Below are 26243 nucleotides of genomic sequence, written 5' to 3' on the forward strand. Positions count from 1 at the left end.
TATATATATATATATATATATGATTTATATATATATGTGAAATCAATTTCCTGTATAAGAAATCGAGGCAACTTAATTTCATATGTGAGAGAGAGAGAGAGAGAGAGAGAGAGTGTGTGTGTGTGTGTGTGTGTGTGTGTGTGTGTATCTTGAGGCAACTTGACAAAAGCTAGAGAACCAAGGTTAGCTTTTCTATATAAATAAATTTGTGTATATCATGAACATATATGCAAATATTTATATGATTATAAAATTTATTATTATATAAATGTAGGGGCTACAGTTGCAATTTTGATACATAGATATATTGCATAGTGGTAAAGTCTGGACTTACAATGTAAGTCATCACCACAAATAATATACATTGTACCCAGTATTTCTCATCCGTTATTCCCCTCCCACTCTTCCAGGTCTCCAGTATCTGTTATTCCACATTCTGTGTCCCTGGGTATACATTATTTAGCTCCTGCTTATAAGTGAGAACATGTGGTATTTGATTTTCTGTTTCAGTGTTGCTTCACTTAAGATAGTGGCCTCCAGTTCCATCCCTGTTGCTGCAAAAGACATGATTCCATTCTTTTTTTATAGCTGAATAATATTTCATTGTGTATATATACCACAACTTCTTTATCCAGTCATCCACTGATATACACTTACATTGATTCCATATCTTTACTATTGTGAATAGTGCTGGGATAAACATTTGAGTGCAGGTATCTTTTTTATATGATGATTTCTTTTCCTTTGGGTAGATGCCCAATAGTGGGATTGCTGGATTGAATGGTAACTCTACTTGTAGTTCTTTAAGGAACCTCCATACTGTTTTCCATAGAGGCTATACTAATTTACATTTCCAGCAACAGTATATAAGCATTTCCTTTTCTCTACATGACCTCATTTGTAAAGATTAAAGAATAGAAATGTTAAAACTGAAATCCAGGCATTAGCATTCTAAAAACGAGGGATTCTAATAGTATAACAAGTTTTTCTCTGAGTCAGTATATCAGTAGTAATTATTATAATAGAATGATCAGAATTATATGCATGATGCATGTGCATTTTTCTTAGCAAAATCCTCCCTGCCTGATTTCTGTGGGGCATCTCTTCCTAAGCTCTGTGCCTTAATTCATTCAGAGAACACAGAAGCGTTGGAGCCATTTGCCTAAGCAGCCTAGAAAAGGCTGCCTGCTTCCAGCATGCTCTGCAGTTCACATTGTACCACTTCTTAATCTATCCTTACGGCAGCCCTCTGCGGCAGGAACTGCTGCTCTCCCCATTTGCAGGCAGAGAAACATAACCTCTTTGCTTCAGTAACTTCCCCAAGCCCAAGCTAGAGCCACATTCAGATCATGCTGACTTCGAGGCCCAGGCTCTTCATTCCTGAGCTCTGCTGCCCACTTGCATATATAATGTGCTATAATGTCAAACAGAAATAACGTTTTAGTTAATTGCTGTTTGGGGTCACTTTTGTTTCATTAGTGGAGAAAATCGAGTTTTTACTTTTGTTAATATTCATGCCCTATATAGTCCCACTAGTGTTTTGTGAAGCACAGTCAGAGGACACAGATTCATTTAAAAGTTTTTACCACTCCTATTGGTTTTAAGATGCCAGACTGCCCTATAAATAAACATAAAGTGCCATCCACTAAATTTAGTGAAAATCAGTCAATGCCAATGAAAAGCAGAAATCATGTCTAATTTCTAAGTAGAAAAATAAAGTTAGAGAGAAGAAAAGTAATATAAGCTGTTCTCTGCAGCTTTATTTTGTTTCTTAAACCTTCTGTGGGAGGCACTTGAGTCCTGTCTCAATCATTGGGAAGTGCCAGGCATGGTGACTCACACCTGTAATTCCAGCATTTTGGGAGGCCAAAGTGAGAGGATCACTTTTGGCCAGGATTTCAAGACCAGTTTGGGCAACAACATATAACACCTCTGTATCTACAAAAAGAAATGTTTTTAATTAGCTGGGTATGGTGGCACACACCTGTAGTCCCGGATCCTCGGAAGGCTGAGGCAGGAGGATTGTTTGAGCCCCGGAATTCAAGGCTATAGTGAGCTGGTGGTCATCCCACTGGAGTCCAGCCTGGGCAACAGAGAGAGACCCTGTCTCTAAAATTTAAAAAAAAGAAAAAAGAATCTGAGAAGCGTCTCCACATAAGGCAGAGTTTGTGAGGTTTGTGGCTTGATTTTGCCTGGTGCCTCCAGTCCTTCACGCCTGGCACATAAGAGGTACTTGGTGTGAAGCAGAGATGAGCTGGCGGGGCCCTGGCTGTGCCTGAAGTCAGTAGATAGGAAGCTCATGTGTGGGAGATTTCAGTGGAGGAAGCCAGAGCATCCCGAGTGTTTCTTGAGGGCCTGCCACTCTGACTACAGTGCCGGATGCTAGTTCCAAATGTCAGTGTTTCAGCTTTTCCATGATGTTTTTAACTGTCTGGAGCAGTCCTACAGGCCATTGAGTTAAAACACTGACTCAATACAGATCCCCTTGATTCCACATCTCACCTCTGACACTTCAGAGCTGGGAGGACTCTGCAAGGGTGACCAGAGCTTTCCCTCCCCAGCTGAAAGAGGAGGCAATGACTCACTTATCCCAAAGATGACAGGCACAGCCAAATCTTCATTGAATCTAAAAAAAATTCTAAATACAGCCAAGCAGACTCCCAGGAATATGCCGCCAGGGAGAAGAACATTGACACCAAGCAACGCGCTAAAACAATTCATTGAGAGGCATGAAAGGCAGGGCTGTGTAAAAATCCAGCATGGTCCCAGTGAGACTGCAGGAAGATGTGCTTGTGAGCCTTCGAATCGGCACCCAGGGCTGCCCTGTGCTCGTGTTTGTCTTTATACTCAGCCTCAAGATGTGTCTTCTTACTTACACAACTTCATTTTCTCCAGCTGGTTCTCCCACTTTTAAAATCATAATCCTTTGTTTCTGACATCATGGAAAAGGTTAAGGTGTCTCCAAGGGACAAAGAAACAGAAAAGGTATCATGACTACAGCTGGTTGTTAAGTGGATTGTTTTCCAAGAATTTTCCTTTAAGTGTCTAGCAAGCTAGAAATGACCTGGTTTGCTTTCTGGAGGAATTGCCTATAAAATAATTTCCCATGATAAATATCTGTGTATCCCATATGTAATACTACTTTAATGTTAATAGTGTCTGAAACCATATTGACTGGTTTTAGACTGGCCAGACTTACTGAGGTGCAGAGTACTCACCTTCTAACTACTGCTGAAGGAAGATGCATTTAGCCAACATCGTCATGCACCATATTTCAGCTCCATGCAACTTTCTAAATTGATTTTATTCTTCATTCTATAAAAATTCCATCCAGTGCTTGCTAGCTTACGGGTGCTTTTACAGTGACTCTGTACCCTGGAAAAATAACCAACGTTTCGTTCTGGTACAGTTGAATAAAAAGATGTATCATCTAACTCCACTTCTGTAAAACCAGTGGTTCATTTCTTTTGGATGCAAGAGATGAGGAGCTTTCAGAGAAGAAGATGCTCTGGGCTCAGAGCCATATGACCCCTCAGGAGCCTGCCCAGTAGGGAGACAATGCAGGAAGGAGTAAAGTCCTGAGTGCCAGCGTTGGGGACCCACAGGGGTTCTGTCCCCAACCCATCTCAAAGCCCAATTTCTTGTGGAATAATTTCCTTTTCGGGATGAATGTATATTATTTCAGGTTTCAGGGAGATCTTAGAGGAATGAGCAAATCCTCACGGCCTCTGTTGAACTGTTTTTAAGCACCAGCCAGAAAGCTTCTATTGAGCAACTCAGGTTCCCTCCATGAGGGGACGATTTGACAGTGGTGGTATTAGGCACACTAGAAGGTGACTACAGTTGGAATTGATTTCATGACAATGTACTGCCTGTGTCCTGTTCGTGCAGATACAACCTTTTAGCTGTGCCAGTCTGCTGTCAGCTTGTAGTGCCTGAATTATTTGGATTTTGATTATTTGGGGGAAGCTGTTATTCCCAAATTGGTTTCCTTCAGCATCTCCCTTGGAGTTAGTGCATCTCAGAGGATGTAAAGTCATTTTCATGTTAGTCTAAATGTACCCTGAATGGAACCGGCGCCTGAGTTGAACTCAAGATCTGTCCACTTTCCCGCTTTGCTGGACACATAGCACAAGCAAAATGGTTGGGACCAAAGTGTTGCTCAGATTTTAAGGGTTCCCAAGCCCTGCTGGGGAAATGACCTAGGAATAAAAATTGTGAGGACCAGAACAGGGCCATGGACCCCTAGTTGTGTGTTCCTTGGGAGAACAAACCGTGGTGTTGTGGGTCCATTTGAGAGCCTCTGCAGGTCCCCATGTTCTCACCGGCAGCAGTGGCGGCCCTGTGCTCTCCTGGCTTTCTCCTGGCGCCTTGAGGGGTGTTGTGTTTCCTGTGCCAGCCTCACACCACCAATAACTTCCTTGTTTTCTCCACTGAAGAGACCTCTCCTGATGCGTAAATTTTCTGTCCACAGGAGCACTTGCTGAAAGATGTTCGCAGCCGCTTCCTGTTTCTGTGAAAAGCAGAGGGGGCACCGATTCCCATCACCCACCCGAGCCACTGCCCTCCTAAACATTCCAGTCCTTAGCCTTGCCCTGACACCTGCTTTCTGGCTGAGAGCCATCGCGGTCTCGGGCCTCTTTACTTCATTGCCATCCCCAGCACTAGCATTTGGCGTTATTTTCAGCGCCATTTTTTACATAGCTGTTGTATTTGAGTTTTGTTTTTCTCACTTTGTAAGAATGACCAGATCCACAGGAATAATAAAACAGCAGAGCCTGCACTGATACACAGGTGGGGAGCCTCCTCCAGCGTCTGCCCAAATGCTCAGTGTCTGCTTACCCCAGTATCCCCGCCACAAAGGGGACGGCTGCAATTCCAGTGTGTGCCTCTGCAAAATGACACGTTGTGGCATGGGAGAGCCTTGTCCAGCTGAAACCCCTGTGGTTCGTCTGCAGATGCAGAGTTTCTGCAGCTCCCAGGCATGACCTGCACAGTTGTAGGAGTTATCCTGTTAGAGGAATTAGAATGCAATAATAAATAAAATACAATATGCTTAATACCAAAACAATATGAGAGGTAACAGGATTTGTCTTGTTCAGGATTGTGCAGTGTCCAGGTTTAGGTGTGCTCGCAGGACTTTTCTGGGGCAGCAGTAGTCAGGGGAGGGCAGGCGAGGGGCGGGGGAGCTCTGGCCACCCTCCCTCCCCAGAGCCCAGTATGGCCTGTGCGGTGTGCAGGCGGCTCTCTTCCTTCCTGGTCTGGGAACAGGTGTGTGTCATGCCACAGCTGAGTGCCACGTGGCCTAGGTATACACTGGCAAAGGCAGAAAGCAAACCTGCCATTTTCTCCTAATTTCAAACTCAATTTCCTTGGAACATTTTTCATATGTTAAGAACCTTTGAACAGCTGGCAGCTCTCAAATAAAATAATGGCAGTGTGGGTAAGCGCGTTCGTCAGATGAGCTGGCTGCCTCCTGCTGCGCCTGGCACTCCTGAGTGCTCAGCTTCAGTCCCCAGGCAGGCAAAGACCATGACCTTTCCTTCCTCGAAGGCAGTGCCACACAGAGGTTAGAAGCACAGACTGCAGAGGTTTGGTCCAGTTCTAGTGCTCTCTTGCTGTGCAACCATAAGCAAGTTAGTGCCTCCATGTCCTCATCTGTAAAGGGGAGTCCTGAGAGCTGAGCTCAGAGGTTTGTTGTTGAATTCATTGAGGTGATGTGGAGAGAGTGCGTAGACAGTGCCTGGTTCCCATCACTGCTGCTGTTTTAGCTCTGCTTGTCATTATCCTCAGCAGCAGCCTCACGCAGCCACCCTCTGGGCCTGGTGCTGATCTCTGTGTCTAGCAGATACTCAATAGAGATTCTTGAGCACCTTTGACTAGCCCAGAATGGCTCATTTGGGATCCCTTGTAGCTGTCGGGACACTCCCTGTCACATAACCAGCTGTTCCTCAACTCGCATTCTTCTGGACTGCTTTTTCTTCTCTGAATCTGCCACTGGGCAGCTGGGTCTGTCAGGTTACCTTCTCGTAAATAAATACAGTCCTCCTCATTTCTGGCTTGTCATCAGCTTCACAGGGTCTGTGACTTAGAACAAGAAATGCAGTTGAGAAATCAGCCTTCATCCTGTTCCAACCAGACAGTCTTCCACCATTTGCATTTGATTGTCTCTGACGGTGGGATGCAGAAGACAGCTTCGAGCAGATTGCTCCAGGGCCTGGTGCAAGGGTAGATAGAGGTTCCTTCGCTGAGCAGCCAATGGTGGTATGTAGGGTGCTCTGCTTTGCCTCACACCAGCATTGATCACCTGACAAATCATTAGCAATCAAGGGTTCCCATTTGCGTCTGAGAAGCTGAGCAGGTACTGGTTCTGGGTGTAATTCAGTGCTTTGGGAAGTTTGATTAAAATGTGAAAAAGATGCTTCCCAGTCATAGGGCTGTAAAGACTGTCTGGTATTACACAAAAGACAGGACCAGTCATGCCTGCTGCTTTAGCCATCTCTGAAGGAACAATTAGAGTCGCAGTCAGCCAGGGGCCACGACTCTCTGTGTCGCCGAAGTTGCAGTTCTGTTGCATGTAGGGTAGATTCATCCTGAGTCGAATGATTGCTTGTTGCTTTTGAGGAGGACGTTAAAGTTCCCCTAGTGCGGTGGCCTTTCTGCATTGCTCTTCATGTGATTTTTATGTAAGGGAATTACCGGCTCACTGTTTTTCTCAGAAAACCAGATGGCTGTACTGACATGTTCACCGGAGACTTCTGAGATTCGTGCCAAGCTTATTAGCATTTCCAGTCTCATGGAAAAACTAAGAAGACTAGGAGACTAGAATGCGTGTGTTCCTTCCCTGAGAAGCGGGCTTGTGCTATGAAGAGCAGTGCGGGCCATGTGCAGCTTTTATTGATCCATCATTCCCTGGGTGGCTGTGGCTCGGCCTCCTTCAGCCCCACTCCCTATGGCTCACCCCATCACCACTGCAGATTTTCCTGTCTGCTTTAAATTGTGGACTGAAACCATGTATCCCCTAGTGAAATACAGTTCCAGCTCAGAGAGGCTTCATCACAGCACTGACATGAAAAGACAAACAGAAATCTGACTTGCCGTGTTATCCATCCAATAAAAAAACCACCCAAGGGTAGAGGAATAGATATTCATCACTTCCCAGCAACTCAGCCAAGCCTGTGAGTTTAAGTGCAATATTTCTAGGTGGATTTAGAAGACCCTTTCCCTGGCAAAGCAAAGAGTTCTCCTGACAGCTCATTTTACCAGTGGGCCAGCCTGTCTGGGTTAGAACAAAGGGAATTCTGCCCGTCTGATTTGGGCCAGATAGCAGTTTTCTGTTTCCCCAGTGATTGTGTACTATTGTGGAAGTTTGAATACTTTTCCATAAGTTAAGCAGAACTTCCTCTTCGAGTTGCCAGGCTCTGCCTTATCTGTAGTCAAGCTTGGGCTGCCGAGGTGGCCTCTGCCCTGGTTTAGCATGAGCAGAATAATAGCACTGGCTTGAAAAGAGATTCAAGAGATGATTACAGGATTATTCAGTAGGCTTGTCACCAGAGAATTTATCTGTTACAAAGAACATGTAGGTTTTTTTTATCACTATGGAATTTCTGCCGTGCCCGTGTGTGTATTCCAGCAGCTACAGTAGCTACACGTGGAGAGTCCTTTTGTTAGAATACCTTGCTTCTTCCCAGTATCTCATTTTTTCCAGAATGTTCTTTTGGTTAATGAAAGGTCTCCGAAAGGAGTGAGGGTGGGAGCCTTAGGTGCAGTGTGAACTTAAAAGGAATATTTCAAGAAAAGTGTGGTTTGATTTGAATTTCCACAGGTAAGGAAGATCTGCTACTTAACATGTCTATCCTCTGAATTTGGAAATTTCAGCCTTCCTTTCCTACGCAGCACAAGTTTTTATTTTTCTTATTGAAATAGTGGCGGTGGGCAGAGCACGGTGACTCACACCTGTAATCCCAGCACTTTGGAAGGCCAAGGCGGGCGGATCACTTGAGGTCAGGAGTTCGAGACCAGCCTGGCCAACATGGTGAAACCCCGTCTCTACTAAAAAATATTTTAAAAATTAGCAGGGTGTGGTGGCATGCGCCTATAGTTCCAGCTACTTGGAGGCTGAGGCAGAACAATCGCCTGAACCCAGGAGGCAGAGGTTGCAGTAAGCAAAGATCACGCCACTGCACTCCAGCCTGAGAGACAGAGTGAGACTCCATCTTAAAAAAATAAATAAAAAAAAGAAATAGTGGGGTGGACTTAGCTAAATTCCTTGATTCTGCCAAAACTACCTGAGCTGGCAGCGAGGTGTAGTACAGGATGTGGTGAGTGCCTCAGGGCTGGTCCTATGCATAATTGTGGATGTTGCATATTTAAAGGTGTACATGGTATGATAAGAATGAGTGCTCGTGTGTGATTTCCAACACACATACATGCTGATGGGAGATACCAGTTCCACTGCTGATATTAGGTTGGTGCAAAAGTAATTGCAGTTCTTGCCATTGAAAGGAATGGCAAAACCGCAATTACTTTTGCACCAACCTAATACTGAGCAGATGCCACGGTCCAGCGTGGACTTAGCTGTAGCCATAGCGTGAACAAGGAGAGCCCGGCCCTGACTCATGGGCCGACAGTCCAGAGGAGAAGAAACGGTACAGTCTTGATGAAAGAAGTCTCCAGCTGATCGTTTTCCCGGAACACAGTGAGAGGCAGGGTCTGTTTTGCCTGGCTCAACTCAGAAGGCTCGGAGGCTGCTGCCCCTCCACCTGCTGTTAAGCGGCCTAAGTGGGTCACATGTGCCCATGTTCTCCCTCATTTTGAAAACATTTCAGAACCATCCCTGTCTACTTCTTGTCATTACGTGAGGCTCAATATAGTTATGATCCACTTTTGATTTTTCAGAGGTAGAATATTCTGTTTGTTCTTTCTTGATTTGCTTTGTTTTTTTACCCTCTTTTCTAGCAATTACTAGGACTTCAGCACAGGACAGGCCTAGAAAGAGAAAGGGGCGTTAAACTCAGGCCAGACATTTTAGGCCAGTTTACAGCTCAGGTCTGGAGGTTGTAGGTTGCACGCGGCAGGCATGGAGAAAGCAAGTGAGTTTTGGGGATGTGGAATTTCACCATCCTCTGGTCTGCAAAGTCAGGGCTCTCTAAAATGTGTTTATTCTTTTGAGAAAATGCTATGTAAATGCACAGTGACAGTAGTAGAATAGTTTTCATTAGTTAAAAGTGATCAGAATTTTCTGGTGATATCTCAGGGTTTAGCAAAGGAAAAGTGGCTGTCTCAGAGGAGGCAAAGGGTGACAGTTTCAGATTTGCCTTCAGAATGCTGATCTTTCATTTTTGGGGAGGTTTTATATAATTTTTTTTTTTTTTTTTTTTAACAGAACGAAGTCGGCCTACTGGAGTTCTTCCAAAATGTGATAAAAGAAACTAGGGCAGAGCCAAAAAAGGTGACGAGTTGGGTCCTCAACATTTTCCTGGGCTATTTAAAGCAAGAGAACCTCGCTGTCAGTGAGAGGTGAGTGAGGTCTGGGATTAATTTCTTCCTTTGTGATGACGTCTGTCCAGAAGCTCTGGAAATAGGGCAGGTCCAGTTTTTGGCCCTCCCTGTTCTCCCTCAGGATATCCCAACATGATACAAGCATCCCCTGTGGATTCCACATTCTAAATATGTTCTCTAGCCTATGTAAAAATGTATTTATTTCTTCAAATCTATGGCTGCGCCCTATGTTTTTTGCACTGCGTCAGAGGCTGGGGGCATGAAGATGAATGAGACAGACATTCACAAACTGTGGAGGATGTAGATCTGTAAGGAAACAGCCACCTCAGGGTGACCCTGTCGTGCCAGAGGCATGCACAGGGTACTGTGAATGCACAAAAAGGGGAGCTGAACGGACGCTGGGGAGCCAACCAGGGCTCCCCTCTGGAGAGGATGCTTGAGCCACGCCCTGAAGCACAAGGGAGAGTCACTGTCCCTGTGAGAGGGACTGGCTGCACAGACAAAGTGGAGCAGTGCCCAGCTCAGAGACCAGCAGGCGGGGCAGCCTCAGGAAAGCCAGAAGCTGCAGGAGTCTGAGGCAGGCAGGCAGGAATGGTGGGGACAGAGCTGCAGAGATGACCAAGGGCCACCTGGAGGACTGTGTCTGCCTTTATCACCAGCTCTTGAAAGCTCATGCCAGTTTCACACTGAGGAAATGGAGTGTGTCTCAGTCAGCTCAGGCCACTGTAACAGAATTCCAGACTGGGTGGCTTAAGCAACGTGTCTTTCCCATGGTTCTGGAGGTGGGGAGGATGCAAGATCCAGGTGCCAGTCCTGGGTGAAGCCCTCTGCCTGGCTCACAGATGTCCTCACGTGGCATGCGGGAGTTGCGGGGTGAAACAGGAAGGAGGGAGGGAGAGAAGGCCCTCCGGTCTCTTCTTACAGGAGCAGCATTCCCACCATAGGGACCACACCCTCATGACCTCTTCTAGACCTCATTACTCCTCGAGGGCCCCATCCCCTAAAACCATCGGGGTTCAGTATAGGAATTTGGGGTGGGACACAAATATTCAGTGTCAGAGAGCAGACTAGAAGCAGGAATTCCATTTGGGAACCTCTTGCAGGAATGCGGATGAGAAATGCCCCAGGCCTGAGCCAAGGTGGCAGTGGCCAGACTGAAGTGAGGAGGCTAAGTTGAGAGCAGTTATCTCAATTGGCACAACTTCCAGATTTCTTGTTTGGGTAGAGGTGAAACAGAGGGCAGACTTCTTCAGTGCAGGAGGAGCTAAAGGAAGAGGAAAAAACTCAACAGGCCAGGGGTGAGGGAAGATGCCCTAATCCATTTCAGAAGTGCTGGCTTTGAGCTGCCTGCAGGACAGACATCCCCTCACGGGGCTAACCAGCAGGCAAGATCTATGGGTCTGCAGCTGATGAAATCTTGGGGAGGTTTGCAGTTGAGAGTTCTCGTTGGTTCATTATTCAGCTCATGTTCACTTAGCCTCTGCTGTGTGCTAAACTCTGTGCCCAGCATGAGAAGCACAGTCCGTGGGACAGACACTGGCCCTGAATCAAAGGAGAGGCAGCCTTGAAGCTGGTGGCTACAGTGCAGTGACGGGGGGTGCTCTGGAGGGAAAGAAGGTGGCAGCTAAGCTAAGACCTGAGGAAAGGTTGAGCAGGCACAGGCCACGGCTGACGGGGAAAAGTGTTCCAGGCATGGGGAACAGCAGGTGGAAAAATCTGAGGTGAGTCTGGGCTGCAGGGACACGGCGCAGTGTAAGTGAAACTTGGACTTAGCAGCGTCTGTCCTTGAAGCCATTGGACAGATGAGAACTTTCAGGGAGTGCATCATGCTAGGTGGCTGGGGAAGGAACCTGAGGTTCTCTAGCCTTTAACTGGGAAGCATGGGCAGAGAAGAAGGAAACGGAGGCACAACAGCACAGAAGTAGAAGGAAAACGAGGAAACCAGGTTGGTACTGGTGACACAAACCAAGGGAAAGGCAGGTTTGAAGAAGGAAAGAATCGGCAGCAGGTGTCACTCTGGGGCATTAGGAAGAGAGTTCCCTGGAGGCACATAGGCAGGCAGGTGGCAGGGCCTGGCAAGGTCCCAGGGGCAGGGAGACCCAGGCCAGGTGGGTGTGTCATTGTCTCAGCAGCATCCTGGGGAATGAAGACAGACAGATATTGACAAATAAATCCCAACAGTTGTTTGCTCAAAGAATTTAACTCTAGACGGTGTCAACCCCATGTTCAGCCGCTGGCTGTGAATGCACACATCCATGTGTTAGTGTGGCCAGGACGTTAGTTCCCTTCCTGAATCGGCTGCTCACCGGAAGTGACCTTGAATGAGATCCCCCTCTGACCCTCAGTTTCCTCACAGCAAAGTGAAAATGGCAGGACCTGCCTCAGAGAGCTTTTGAGGGGAAAATTCACAGTGCCTGGCACATCGTGGGCCTTGGTATTAGCTGCCTGCTTTTTTCCAGGGTGGTGCGCTAATACCAAAGCACGTGCCACCCTCATCTCATCTGCTGAACTCTGTGGCATCTACTGCCCCTTGGTCTTTTTTTTTTTTTTTTTTTTTTTTGGGAGACAGAATTTCACTCTGTCACCCAGGCTTGAGTACAGTGATGCCATCTCTGCTCACAGCAATCACTTTGCAGATTCAAGCAGTTCTCAAGTCTCAGCTTCCTGAGTAGCTGGGATTACAGACACCCACCACCATGCCTGGCTAGTAGAGACGGGGTTTCACCATGTTGGCCAGGCTGGTCTCGAACTCCTGACCTCAAGTGATTCACCCTCCTCAGACTCCCAAAGTGCTGGAATTACAGGCGCTAGTCACTGCAGCCAGCCTGCTTCTTGGTCTTTCATCCCTGTCCTCTCAGGCTTGGCCTCTTCATTCAGAAATTCTGCTGTTAATGCTGAAAATTCTATGCTCCCAGCACTTTGGGAGGCCGAGGCGGGCGGATCACTTGAGGTCAGGAGTTCGAGACCAGCCTGGGTGACATGGTGTCGGTTCTGTGGAGGCAGGAGCTGTGTGGAAGACTTTGTGGATGGAATACAGCTCTACCAGAGCCTTCAAGGTTGGATAGGATTTCACAAGGGAGAGGGCAGTGCCTACCCAGAGCCCAGGTGCAGGAACAGCAAAGAACTGGCATGATTGGTATAGCTGGCAGGAGCAGAGGGTGGAAAGTGGCCAAGAGGTGTGGCTGTGTGCAGAGCCAGAGCAGAGCCAGAATAGGGAGCCTCTGCAACGTTACTGGGATTCAGCCCTGAACCCAGCAGGTCCAGAGCCCCACTCTGTGGTATGTGGGGGATGAACAGGACCTGGTCCAGACCCTACAAGTGCTGTTAGTCTCCTGGGGAGGACTAGAACTTGAGCATCAGAATTTTAATTCGAGACAGAATGGGATGCTTCCAGTGTTGGAACTAGACACAGTGCAGTGGGAACAGAGAGGAGGGAGATTCACATTAGCCAGAAGATTCCAAGAAAGCTCCAAGAAGATAAGGTGTTTGTGCTTCTGGAGGACATAGAAATGTTTTAGCTTTAAACTTACCGTTTTTCTATGTTTTTGGTTAAAATTTATGGAATTGCTGAGCTTTAGTCTTGGAAGAGACCTTGGGATCTTCAGATGTTTCATTTAGCAGATGAGGAAACGGAGGCCCTAGGAGATAAGGGACTTGCCTCAGATGGCACAGCCGCAAAGACTGGAAGCCAAGTCCGTGGACTTGTGATTGGCTTCTTTATATGTTGGTCTGTGAAGTTAGGGATTTAACAACCATTTTGCTGGCCTCTAAAGGAGCTGAGGGATAAATTAGCCTGTTGAGTGGACCTGGAGCCCCTGGTATTTACCCAAGCAGTTCATAAGCACTAGAGTTTTCTTTTCTTTTCTTTTTGAGAAGGAGCCTGTCACCACTAGGCTGGAGTGCAATGGCACGATCTCAGCTCACTGCAACCTCTGCCTCCTGGGTTCAAGTGATCCTCCTGCCTCAGCCTCCCAATAGCTGGGACTACAGGCGCGCACCACCACGTCCAGCTAATTTTTGTATTTTTAATAGAGACAGGGTTTTACCATGTTGGCCAGAATGGTCTCGATCTCTTGCCCTCGTGATCCGCCTGCCTCGGCCTCCCAAAGTGCTGGGATCACAGGCATGAACCACCGTACCTGGCCAGCACTAGAGTTTTAAGAACCTGAAGGGTACCCAATTCAAAATAAAAGTAGGCTTGGTTATTCCAAAATCAAGTAAAGAGGAAGCAGGCAACAGTTCTGTTTTGCAGCTTAAATGGAGCAAGGACTGAGAAGCCAAAACCAAACCATAGCAGCTCTTTTCCTACTCAGTTCAAAGAACGTTTAGCTGCACGGATATACCAGCCTACCCATAGAGCAAACATAAATGAACAGCCTCAGCTGCTAGGGCTCATGTTTCCAAAGCTTAGAAGGGCAGTAGCTGCAAAACTAGCTAGTCTCATAGTGACACCCAGGCAGGGAACATTCTAGAGATCAAATTGGTTGAGAATGATTTTGTGAATTAGCATTCACTTTTAAATACCTCTCAGAAGACTGATGTTTGAAGGGTCCAACCTCTTGTTGAACTTGGCTTTTTAATTGAGTATATTTCTTTGAAAGGTTGGTTTATTTGGTTAACAACTTCTGAATTACGAGTAACAGGTTTGGTTCAGTTAAGAAAGTGGACATTGTAGATTTCCTGACCAAGTATGTCATGGTAAAATTAGGCAGGTGCAGCTATCCAGTTGTCCAAGCCACTTGAGTGCCCCAGTGTTTCTGGTGAGCAGGCAATAGTCCCTAAGCACTGAAGCAGGGAAGGCTTTTAAACCAGGAAGGGACTGGCGGCGAGAGGACGATGTATCCCACAGCATGCAGTGTAGGATAGCATCCAAGGATGGGCTGCAGGCATTGAGACCTGTTGGAGCTCACCGTGGCCAGAGCCACAGCAAGTCAGAAGTGGTGGTTTCAGGAATGCAGAGGGAAGGATGGCTGTAATTCATGTTTGGAAGGATCACTGGGATCTGGTAAGAAGGTACTAGATTTTTCAGGGAGTAGGTGATGAATAAAGCGAAGACAGCTTGGTAATCGGCACCCTGGTAACTACAAGCATGGTGCTGTCATCAGTTGAGACAGAAGGGTGGTGGGAAACGGCAGAGGAGCTGGTCTGTGAGGAAGACAAATCTGGCTTAGGATAAGGATTGGGAAACTATAGTATAGTTTCTGTATAGCCTGTGACTCTAGTTCTATATAGCCTGTGACTAAGAATTGCGTTCACCTTTGTTAAAGAAGCATATGTGACAGAGAACACTGACCAAGCCTCAAATATGCACTCTAGCTCTTCCCAGAAGTTTGTGGTCCTGCTTTAGAGCACATTGGCTGTGAATGGGGCCTCTCAGGAGTTGGTTGAAGTCAGCAGGGGAGGGAAATGGGGCCTGAGGCAGCAGTGCAGCCCTGGGCCGTGTGTGCGTCCTCCTCTCAGCTGGGGTCAAAGCAGAGGACCCAGGAAGAGGGCACCAGACTCACCTGGCATGAATAGGCAAGGAGCAGCAGAGGGACAGGCGAGGAAGAGGAGGAGATTCCAGAGGCCCAAGAAGGGGGTTTCACAAGGAGCTTTCGGTGCAGCCCCAGGAGTCAGGGCATAGTGGGATGGGGAAAAGCTGAATATTTGGTCACAAGCAAGGGGGGTGATTTTTAAGAGAAGAGCTTCTGTAGAGGGCTAGGCACAGAATCCAGATGGCATGTGCTTTCACAGGGCGGGCAGTAGCCACTGGTATTAGATCATAATTGTTGTGACTGCAAGGTCAGCTGAAGGCATTTTCAAGATAGGGAGATTGGAGCATTTGTGAAGCCATGAGATTCAAGCCACAGAACACGGGAAATTAGCATCTTTGGTTCAGAGGAGCGGACAGTGGGTGGTGGGGTTCTGAGCAGGGGTGGAAGGGTTGTTTGATGGAAGAGGAGGAGGAGAATGCCCTGGAAGATTCTCGAGCATGGCTCAGCTGATGTCCTTGTGAAATGGGAGGTGAGGGCATGTGCTGAGGAGGGGAGTGGGAAGGGGGCAGCCTGGAACAGCCACTTGGTGGGGCACCACTAGGTGTGCGGCGAAATCCATGAGATGAACACAGAATCCTCGTGTGCAGCAAGTGCCCCCTGGAGGCCCAAGTCCCAGTGTCTTCCTTCCTCTTGCATCCGTTTTAACAGACGTGGACAAGGTGCACTTTGGGCCTGAGATAAGCTTGAGGATTGAGACAGGCAGCACAGGGGTAGCGGGTGGCTGTAGAGGCATCAGGGTGTCTGCTCTCCTCATCCAAGCTGGAGATGGAGCTGTGATCCTGAATGAGCTGTGAGGGACTGGACAAATTTTGGAGCTTTGAAAGAGCCCCTTTCCCCTCCTCAGTCAATCCATTGGCTTCAGAATGGGAGAGAAGAGAGCAGCCCACAGAGCTGAAGGTCGCAGAGTCAGTTTCTTCTTTAGCGGAGACGCATTCATTGTCCGGAAACCAATATTATCTGACAGCAGCAAATTAGTAGTCTGTGCTGCTGCTGCCATTGCGTGTCAAGTCTGAGGTTTATTTATTGAGCCGATGAGCGGGGTCTTTCAGGGTCTGTGTGACAGGTACTGATCTTTGTCACTGTCTGACTCAAGTTTAGCCCTGGCATATGTGGAATTACCGTGTGCAGCCTGCCAGACATCCCTGTGGGTGTGAGGAAGCCTGTGACACAAGTATGATGACCTACTGTGTGACAGGCATTGTGGGGACATGAAGGTGATGGAGAAATCCCAAGTGTGATTATGTCAGTGGAGAGATTTTATGGTCTAAATTTATTACCCGACTGATGAATTGAGGTCCTTACATGAATTTCTCAAAGACAACGTATTTTTAGTTATTTTGTGTTCCTTAAAGTTCTGTCCCTCTCCACCCCATCTTTTATATTATTGTTGCATTTTGAATGTTTGGATCCTTCCTCAAATTCCTGTGTTGAAATCCTGACCCCTAAGGTGATGGTATGAGGAAGTGGAACCTTTGGTGGGTGATTAGGTCATCGGGGAGGGGCCTTCATGAATGGAATTAGCTCCCTCATCAAAGAAACTTCTAAGTGCTTCCACCACATGGGGACACAGCAAGAAGATGCCACCAGTGAGAAAGTGGATCCTCACTAGACATGGAATCTGCCGGCACCTTCATCTTGGACTTCCCAGCCTCCAGAGCAGAAATAAGGTTTCCATGGTTTATTAGCCACGTCTCCTTTGGTACTAACCTGTTAGAGCAGCCCAGACAGATGAAGATAATCGACTCATGTGAGGCTGAGGACCTTATCTTTCACACACTCAAGAAATCCACTTCCACCTCAGTGCTTATTGTGGGTTCTACGCAGAGTCTACATTCTAAGATAATTGGCCATTGTATTTTCTAGGATTGGAGAACATCAAGCAAACCACGCTTTTAGAAAAACTCTTCTTCCTTTTACTTGTCAGTAAAGGTAGGAAGTTGAAAAGGGATATTAGTGTGTTTGGCAGCCCTCTGCTCCTCTTCCTTTTGAGGTTTAATCAGGGTGGTTCACAGATGTTCCGAATACCAATTTAGCAACACCAGATAGTCTCCAAACCTAATTTTCACTTGGAATTGCCTTTTAGCCATACTTTGGGATAAACAGACACTTAAAGGATGATAAGCTGCCTCCATACATCAGCTGTTTTAAGTGGACAGCCCTAAGAGGGTTTCACTGGACCTGAGTGAGAGTACAGTAAGTCATACCTGGTTAATGTGCACTCCATTGATTTGGAGTCCTGGAAATCAGCATAGGGATGAATAAGCTGCAGTTTCCTTTTTATATTCTAAGCACACCCAAAGAAATTAATTGTGAATGATGGGAACCAAAGCTTAAACAAAGGATGTTTTCCAGTGGCATGAAGCATTTCAGAAGCCTTCATTTACACAGGCACACTAATGTGCTATTTATTTCATTCCGACCTTTTTAAAACCAGTCCCCAAATGACCTCAGATGTACAGCATTTCATTAGCCTAGTTGCTGTATATATAGGTTGAGTATCCCTAACATGGAAATCCAAAATGCTTCAATATCTAAAACTTTTTGAGCATTGACGATGATGTGCAAAGGAAATGCTCATTGGAGCATTTCAGATTTTAGACTTCTGGATTAGGGATGCTAAACTGGTAAGTATAATGCAAATATTCCAAAATTCAAAAATATGCAAAATTGGAAACACTTCTGGTCCCAAGTATTTTAGATAAGGTATACTCAACCTGTATTTAGAAGTCACAAAACCATACATTTTAAAAGAGTTTGTAATTCACTGTTGTCTTTTTCATGATTTAGGCACTCACCGCTACTATTAATTTACCTTAAAGTGAATTAATGAGACTTTACTGTTTCACAGTGTATGGTTGCCCCACCCTTTTATATCATGGAATATTGGCCAATAAGTCACATCCTAGAAATATAGATATGGTGGATTCTAGGCCCTTCTGTGTCCAGAAAGCTGTTGTGAGCCTGCAGAAGAGAAGAAGGTTATGTATCAGGTTCCCGAGGATGGATGAAGATGAGGCTGTTAGTCATTGTGTTTCCTTGCAGAAAACTGCTTACAATTAAAAGGAATTTATATTTGCACAGAAACACTCAGAAAAGTGACTTTGTTAGCTGTTTTTTTTTTTTTTAGGCTGATCTTTCAGTTGAAAATATTTAATTACTCGAGTTTATTTTCTCTTTCCTGTTGTGGTTCATGAATTTTGCAGCCACCTCCTTTTCTTGACTAATTACACTGAGCAGTTGTCTGTTGCTACAACTTCTGCCAAACAGCTGTTATTGTTGAGTGGTAAAAGAAAGAACACTAGTCACAAAAATTGATTATATCCTAAGATATAAAATAAGTAAAAGAGAGCCCAGTTGGCCTGCTGTTATCATCCCTGGCCGTGGGTCTGATTATTTACACCCATGAAATCAAGTGTTCTGATTCTGAACAGCCATTCATGGATGCCCTGACAGTATGTAATGTAAATGTGTTTTCTCTTTTGTGGGCCACCAGTCCTGTCACACCCTCTGCGCTCGCTGAGCTTCTTGACCTGTTGGACAGCAGAACGATTTCTTCATCAGCAGCTAAACAGGTATGTCCATACTCCCTACAGTTTCTGACTGTGCCGTTGTCCCAAGAAATGTTTTCTGTGACACCCCAATGCCATCATTGAGTGACTTTCATCATGAAAGTAGTAAATGCTTTTAGTGATTTTTTTTTTTTTCACTCTGTTGCCAGGCTGGAGTACAGTGGTGTGATTGCAGCCCACTGCAACCTCTGCCTCCCAGGTTCAAGCGATCAGCCTCTTGAGTAGCTGAGACTACAGGCATGCACCACCATGCCCGGTTAATTTTTGTATTTTTAGTAGAGATGGGGTTTCACCATGTTGGTCAGGATGGTCTCAATCTCCTGATCTCGTGATGCTTGGCCTCCCAAAGTTCTGGGATTACAGGCATGAGCTACCTAGCCCAGCCATAGTGATGTTTTTAATGCTGAAAGGTAGAAACATTTAGCAAGGATATGAAGCCAATATGTACAGTGCAGCCAGTTTGGTTCTCATCATCATTGCTAACCTGAGGGAATAGTTATTGCCTGGTCCTGCCCTGAACTTCTCCCCCTAACATGTCTTTCCTGAGCCTTTTACATCTGAGCACTTTGCCTCATGCCCAAGGCAGCCTCAGCTCAGCTCTCAGCCTACCTGGGGCTCTTGTCCTGCCCCCCACAGCCTCCCAGCCAGTCCCAGGGCATCCCTTGTCCCTGATGCACAGTTGCTCTTGGAGAGTCTGTCCTAAGCACGGAGGGTGAAGTCAGACAGTAGATAAAATGTTACAGACATGCCCAGTGTGTGAAAACTCAGAAAAATAGCATCATCCTAAGCAGCTTTTTGTCTGTCTGTACCTTGACCTAACAGTGCTGGGTGGGTGAAGACTCCTGGAATTCAGAAAATTCTTAAAAATACATACTCAGAAAGATAAGGAACACCAAGGGAGCTGCCTCGTCTCAGCTTCAGAGATCGCAGCTGTCAGTGCTTCAGCCAGGAGCTTAATGTTATTTTAATGGTGTCTTTTGCATGTAACGTTTATCTGCACCGACAGTAGTGGCAGGTTACAAAGGGAGACAGGGGGAAAGTGGCTGCTTTTGGCTAATGATGAGGCACCTTGGCACACACACTGGGCTGGGTGCTGTGGAACCGGAAACAGGACTAATGAAGTCTCTGTTTACCCACCTCGAGTGAGGCTGTCAACTACAGGGACCTTGCCGCGTTTAGGAAAGGCTCTCACTTGTCTGGATGTCAGGGGAATACAAATGTTTATTACAATGCTCAGCAGTTGCAGGAAGATTAGATGGCCTGAGGGCGGAAAAAAACACTATACATATATATACAGAAGAGCACATGAATTATAGCATGTGAAATGAAAAAAGGAAAAAACCTTCCCCTTCCTCCTACCCATCCTGCCCCACAACAAAACAAAACAAAAAGCCTAGTGCGGTGAATAAGATAGTTGCAGTAGGAAGAAATGGAAAATGTTGGAAAATGCTGACAGCGGGGTTCAGATGTAGAGACGCTTTCAGATTTTATCAACTTCCAGCATGTTGAAAGGAGGTGGCTTCTGTGAGGCAGTCAGACGAAAATACAAGCCTGGCTAGAAGGGCGTCTAGTGTGTGCTGTATAAAGGGAGCCCCCTTATGTGTCAGTGCCTTGGGGTTTTTGTTTTTCTACCTTTTGTTTTCTGTTTTTTAGGAAATTACTGATTTTCAAGGGGAAAGTAATATATATTGATTATAAAAAATATAAGTAGTACAGAAAAAGATTCTCAGATTCTACCACCTTGAAATAGCTACCTTTAATATTAGATCAACATAAGGAAGGAACTAGGGGGAGGAGGGAGGAAGAAAGGATAGCAACAAAGACTTTCAAAATCTGAAGTTATAGGGTACTTTTAAAGTTCATTTCTTATTTTAATTATATAGTGTCCTGAACATTTTATCTGGATATTTTATGTATTTATTCACTTTGTATTATTTATTTTTATTTTATCTGGATGGTTTATGAAAAGTCATCTGTGTTGCATCACACATCCATCCTTCACTCCTTTTTAGGGCTAAATGGGGCTGCTCGTCTGCCACGCCCCTCTACTGTTGTGTGGACACACCCCATTTTGTCTGTTCATTCGTCAGTTGATGGATATTCGAGTTGTTTTCACATTTTGGCCATTAGGAATAATGCGGCCTTGAACAGTCATGAACAAGTGTTTGAGCATAGGTTGAGTGTATACCTACAGGAATCGAATTTCCGGGTCATCAGGTAATGCTGTGTTTAACATTATGAGGATGTGCCAGACTATTTTCTAAAATGGCTGCACCTTCTTACAGTCTTATCTGCAGTGTGTGAGGGTTCCAGTTTCTCCATGTCTTCACCAGCACTTGTTATTGTTCATCTTTTTGATTCTACAGCCATCCTTGTGGATGTGAAGTTGTATCTCACTGTGGATTCGATTTGCATTTCCATAATCTGTTGAGAATATTTTTGTATCTTATTTTTATAGTGTACTTTTTTAAAAAAGAAAAAATGTGTTGCAGTTTCCAAATTTAACAGAAGAGTCCAAGTATGGCATGGTTTTTAGAAAGTAGTGAGCCAGAACAAAAAGACTCTGATCCTACTGGTTATTGGTATTGCCTCTGGCAGAACTGGAAGAGGCTCCATTAAGCGATTGGATGACCAGGGGATAAGGAAGAAAGGTGACTGAGGGACTAACTCCTAGGGATGACAGACACAGAAAGAAGAACCCTGTTCTGAGAGCAGAATTCTGAATTCCCAAGAGCCTCCCACTTTGTGCTCTAATCAGTTATTAACCTGCCTTCCTCTGCCTGTCTCTCATCAACTTCTTTGTGCATTATTTTCATTCCTTTTGCATTTCACTGCACCCTCCTCCCAGGTGTCCTGCCAGTGCTTCCGAGATTTACAAATCTCATGCCTTCAGCACCCCAGGGCCAGGGGAGTTAAGAGGTTGCTGCCACGAAGCAGCCCTGTTCTTCAGAATCAGAAATAGAAGCTGGGAAATTATAGATCATTATGAGCAGTTACCTCCTGATAACTGTAGACAAAAGCATCCCGTGTACCCCTCACAAGACCCAGGCTGTGTATTGAAGTGGCAGGTGGCACCCCGTCTCCTCCCCTCACTAAAGACAGGGTCAGCTTGGACACCTCAGACTTGCAAACTGTCAGAGTCACAGCTAACCTGAAAACAGCCTCCCAGGATTCCCAAGCCTCTTGTGGCTCAGAAACTCTGGATGTTGTCCAGATGCTGGTCAGTCAGTCATTGTTCAAGGGAAATTGTATGGGGTCCTGTAGGTGCATCTCCTTCATGCACGTCTGGAAATAGATGCCGATGATCCACCATCCCCTGAATCGTCCAGTTTACGTTTCTGGCAGGACCCAGCTAGATTGGGCGCCATAGAGATAGAAATCGCGTTTAACACACAAGCATGCCATAATCACAGCGTGCCATCTCTTGTCTACTTTGGGGTCTGCTTTAAAGAGAAATCACCAAAAACCTTTTCATGAACAAAATGTTATCTATCATGCACTAAAGCTGTATTACAAATGACTAGATGTCTTTTTCTGTCTTTCAGTGCTTCAGTTATCTGCAGTTTACTGGGCCCCGCTTTCTTGGAGGCTTGGGTTGATGTTTATGCCTTTCTAGAAAAGTAACCTTTCACAGCACTTGCCTTTGAACAAAAAGGAGACTCCCTTCTCTGTAACTGTCACAGCCCCCTCCCTGCCATGTCCCTTGAACAGGTCTTTCCTCCATATCCTGACCTTGGAAACCCAGGACAGGCAGGGAGACGCTGGGGGCCTGTGTGCTGTCCTTCAGGATACTCCAAAAATAGCTTTAGCTGGAGAAACAGTTGGGTGGCAGATAAGAGGGTGTGTAAATTCAGTCCTCAGGGAACCAAAGGCCAAGTCTGTGCCCCATGCATCAGAGCTGGCTCCAGTGTCTGTGTGTGATGGGGGTTCCCAGCTTGCATTACCCAGTACTTCTGGTGGGCCATTTATTAACACAGAGGACCAGCACTATGCTAGAAATTCCTCATTCCATCTGCTTGTCTTGGGTCGGCAGCAGCAGGGCCTGGGAGCTGCGCTCCTGGCTGGAAACAGTTGCACTTGGATATCGCTTCCCAGGGTGTGATTAAACACAGACAAAAGCTGAGGATTTATGCTGCAGCACAGGGCTTAGCAGCCACAGAGGCCACCCTGAGCATCAAAAGGGCCAGGAGTAGGGGAGTCTGGCCGGTAGACAGGGTCTTCCACCACTACTCCATGGCTCCCACCGTCCTGGGGTCCAGCCAGGAGTGCGCAATCCTTAGTGTGCAATCCTTGTCTTAAATAGGATTGAGCAGAGGATGGGACAACTGGCATCTATTTTATCAGCCCAGTGAGCTGGGAACTGGGGGCCTGGACCGTCGTGGCCGCTGCACTCATTTGTGGAGTTAACAAACGTATGTATTCTAACTCTGGGAGGAAAGAACATGTCAGCCACCGGGCTCCCATATGTTCCAGGAGGCTGCTGAATGATCTTTCTCTAGCGTCACTGCATGGTACCCCCACCCTGCCTGGCCCTTATTCTCGGGGAGCAGCCAGCCTCTGTGTTTGAAGGCATCAGCCTCTGCATTTGAAGGTGTCTGTCCTAGTGGTGCGCTGCTTCTCCTGGATGGTGTGACTGGAAGTGATCCCCGAGCACCCTGCCCCTCCTCTGCTTATTTTGGCTCAGGCAAATCCAGCCAGCATTCGAGCTGTGGGTCCCGCCAGGCAGAGCCTGGCTCCCTGGCCAGCCTGCTCAGGGTCTGCTCTGTGCTTCCTGCCGCAGCAGCTACCTCAGGCACGGAGACGTCGCTCCCTGGTCGGTGTCTGCAGAAGCAGACCCAGGAGGGGCCCCGCCTGCTTCCAGGCACAGGCTGCTCATCCACCTGGCTTTCCTGGAGGGAACTGCTGCGTAGATTTTTCATGAGCAAGTCCTTACAGGTGGTTTCTGTTTTGAGCCAGGTTTTGAGATCTCTCTTTCTGAATGTTGGACATATTCAGCTAGGAGCTTTTTTGGGAGTCTGTGCAGATGCACAGAATCAACACTGGTCAAAGCCTAGATGTATCTACCAGGAGGGGATAATTAAATTATGATAAATGCATCTGATGGATACTAGATCTTTTTTATTAAGAAAGTACTTCTGTAATAAATGAAAAAGCAGGACAAACTGAATATACATTATGATCACAAGTATGTTACAAAACAGGAAAAAGATGGGAAGGAAAAACCAAAATATTAACATTGGTTTTTCTTGAGGAAATGGGAATGCCAGTGATCTCTTTTGATCTCTCCTGTATTTCCTTATATTTTCCACAGTGAATATGTATTAACTTTTATCATTAGAAAATGTTCTTTAAAATATAAGTCCTAGTTCAAAAAATAAAAATGTCAGAGAAAGGGGGCAGATGGATTCCTCAGACTTACAGGGCAGCTCCATGGAGCGCCATCTAGGTTCCCAGTGCTTCTGCTGACAGCACTGCACTGATAAGCATGTTGAGGGCAAGAAGTTTCCTCCTGCTTCTGTGTCCTGCTTCTCCCAATGGCTTCCTCATTGTCAGACCATATACATATTCGCTGAACTGAGTTGGATGCATATGTAGGGACAGGCGTTTCCTGAGCAGTCGGGCAGTGGCAGAGAAGTACCCTGTGGGGAGCTTAGCCAGGACCTGCAAAGCACACCTCCTTGGCCACAGTCACAGCACACGTTCAGAGGCGCCAGGCTGAAGGCGCAGTGCCTGTCGTAGTGATGATAAGTATTTGTGATTTGTTTTAATTCAGATTGGGGAAGACTTAGAGCCCTGCTGAGACTCAGAGCATCTTCCTTTTATTTGCTTTGCTGTTTGTGCTAATTATGGAAGAGCTCTGTTTTTCCAGGAGGAATGGCTCCTGGTTGGCCCACTGTTGGCCGCCAAGGTAACAGGGAATGTTCAGTGTTCAGTCATGACTGTGGGCTGGACGGAGGTGGCACCCACAGGAGACCAACAGAGGAAGCCCTCCTCCCTGCCCCCAGTTCTGGCTTTTGCTACAAGACACGAGGAATGAGAAAAACAGCTACCCTAGGAAATGCCTTCCTTGAAAATGGTTTCCTCTTTCTTGGGTTTGATGAGTTTGGGGATTTGTTATCATTTTTTAAGTAGAAAAATACACCAGTCATTAGCATTCATTATCATAGTCTGATTTGGGTCCAGCTCTACCTGTAGGAGATGAGTGTGGTAGGCCAGGGGTCCCTGTGGATTGTAATTTATGTTTCCAGTTGTTTGCCATTTTGTATCTTCATTATGGTGCCACTTTCCTGCCCCCCCCACAAAAGTCATCTTTCCCAGCAGGCTGTTTCTGGACTTTATTTAGTACCATGGTTACCTCCTGCAGGCTGTGTGGCCCCATCCTTCACCAAAATGTCACCTCAATTAATTAATTCAGCAGCCAGGAGACCAATCCATCACTGGCCCTTTGACTCCCATCAGCAGGCACCCATGATTGATGGGCATCTCCACACCTCCCGTGTGGAGTCATCTGGGGAGGACTCACCATCCCTCTGGGCACAGGGGCACCTGGTTGGCCTGAGTCCTCTCACACCCTGTGCTGAGGGAGACAGCCTCAGGAGGAGACCCTGGGTGTGTTCATTCCATCTAGCTGGCTTCGTTCTCCAGCCCTGCACTCAGGGATACCTCAGGAGAGCCAAGGCCCTGGCAGGGCAGGTGTGTGCCCTTTCCCTTCAGGCCAGGCTCAAGCAGCGGGGTCTTAATTGAATCTGCCCCAGTGCCACCACAGCGTAGCAGTGCAAATGGAGCTGCCAGAAGAGCTGACTTCTCGCTTCTCTTTCCCCTCCCTTCTCTGGCCTGTAGGTGTTTGAGGAACTGTGGAAGAGGGAAGGGAAGACTCCAGGGCAGATTGTTTCAGAAAAGCAGCTTGAACTGATGCAGGACCGCGGGGCACTGGAGCAGTTCTGCTACTCGGTGATGAAGGATCATCCTCAAGTGGTGACTGTCTCGGGCAGGGGAGAGGGCCAGGGCTAGGGCCGCCTGCAGAGCAAGCCCCAGGACACGGCCAGAGGCTTGTCCTAAGAGTGGCTGGCCCAGTTTCATCAATCATTCCCTCATTACTTTTGTCATCTTTTTAGCTGAGGTCAGAAGAGATGAAATAGGTGAATATTGGAAAAACGCAACTTCTTTTCCTATAAGGATACCACCCCTAGAGTTTACTCTCCAGGGAAGTGTAGTTTAAAAGGGTGTCTGCAAGCTCACGAAACCCAAGCTGTGACCTCCCAGGCGTGTCACCCTCTCCCAGGGTTGGCATTTCAAATCTGTTGTGGTTAGTCCTACTTCATAAGGACCTCCCAATAAGGAACCAGCGGGTGTGCCTGCAGAGCAGGGAGAGTACAGGAACTTCAGCTTCATGCTTCTAAGAGGTGGGAAGAAAGGCAGAAGGGAAAGTATTTATAAATTGTGGAGAAAATCCCTGACGGGAACATGGCTGAAAACCAGGTCATTTTGTGTTCTTAGCACAGCACAAGACAGAAAAGCTAAAACAAGTGGCATCCCTCCCTCCCTAAGTCTAGTCATATTGACTAGAGATATTTTTCAGTGGGGGAAAAAAAACTGTTAGCACCTTCTTCAGAATAATGCCTACCCACCCACCCATCAG

At 46.5% G+C, this 26243-nt stretch overlaps 1 protein-coding gene across 3 annotated transcripts in view; it reads left to right on the plus strand.

Annotated features, from left to right (window-relative positions):
* The window catches only part of GATB (glutamyl-tRNA amidotransferase subunit B), a 90592-nt gene that overhangs the window by 62871 nt on the left and 1478 nt on the right, over positions 1-26243 (plus strand). For 2 of the 3 annotated variants that reach the window (XM_032246410.1, XM_032246412.1), the window contains 3 exons: positions 9386-9519; positions 18529-18607; positions 25445-25579. In XM_032246410.1, the coding sequence (XP_032102301.1) occupies positions 9386-9519; positions 18529-18607; positions 25445-25579 (348 nt within the window). The remainder of the gene's footprint in view (positions 1-9385; positions 9520-18528; positions 18608-25444; positions 25580-26243) is intronic. The other variant, XM_032246411.1, reaches the window with a different exon arrangement.

The sequence above is a fragment of the Sapajus apella genome, unplaced genomic scaffold, assembly GCF_009761245.1.
Source record: "Sapajus apella isolate SASKATOON/1434 unplaced genomic scaffold, GSC_monkey_1.0 scaffold61, whole genome shotgun sequence".
Lineage (NCBI taxonomy): Eukaryota > Metazoa > Chordata > Mammalia > Primates > Cebidae > Sapajus > Sapajus apella.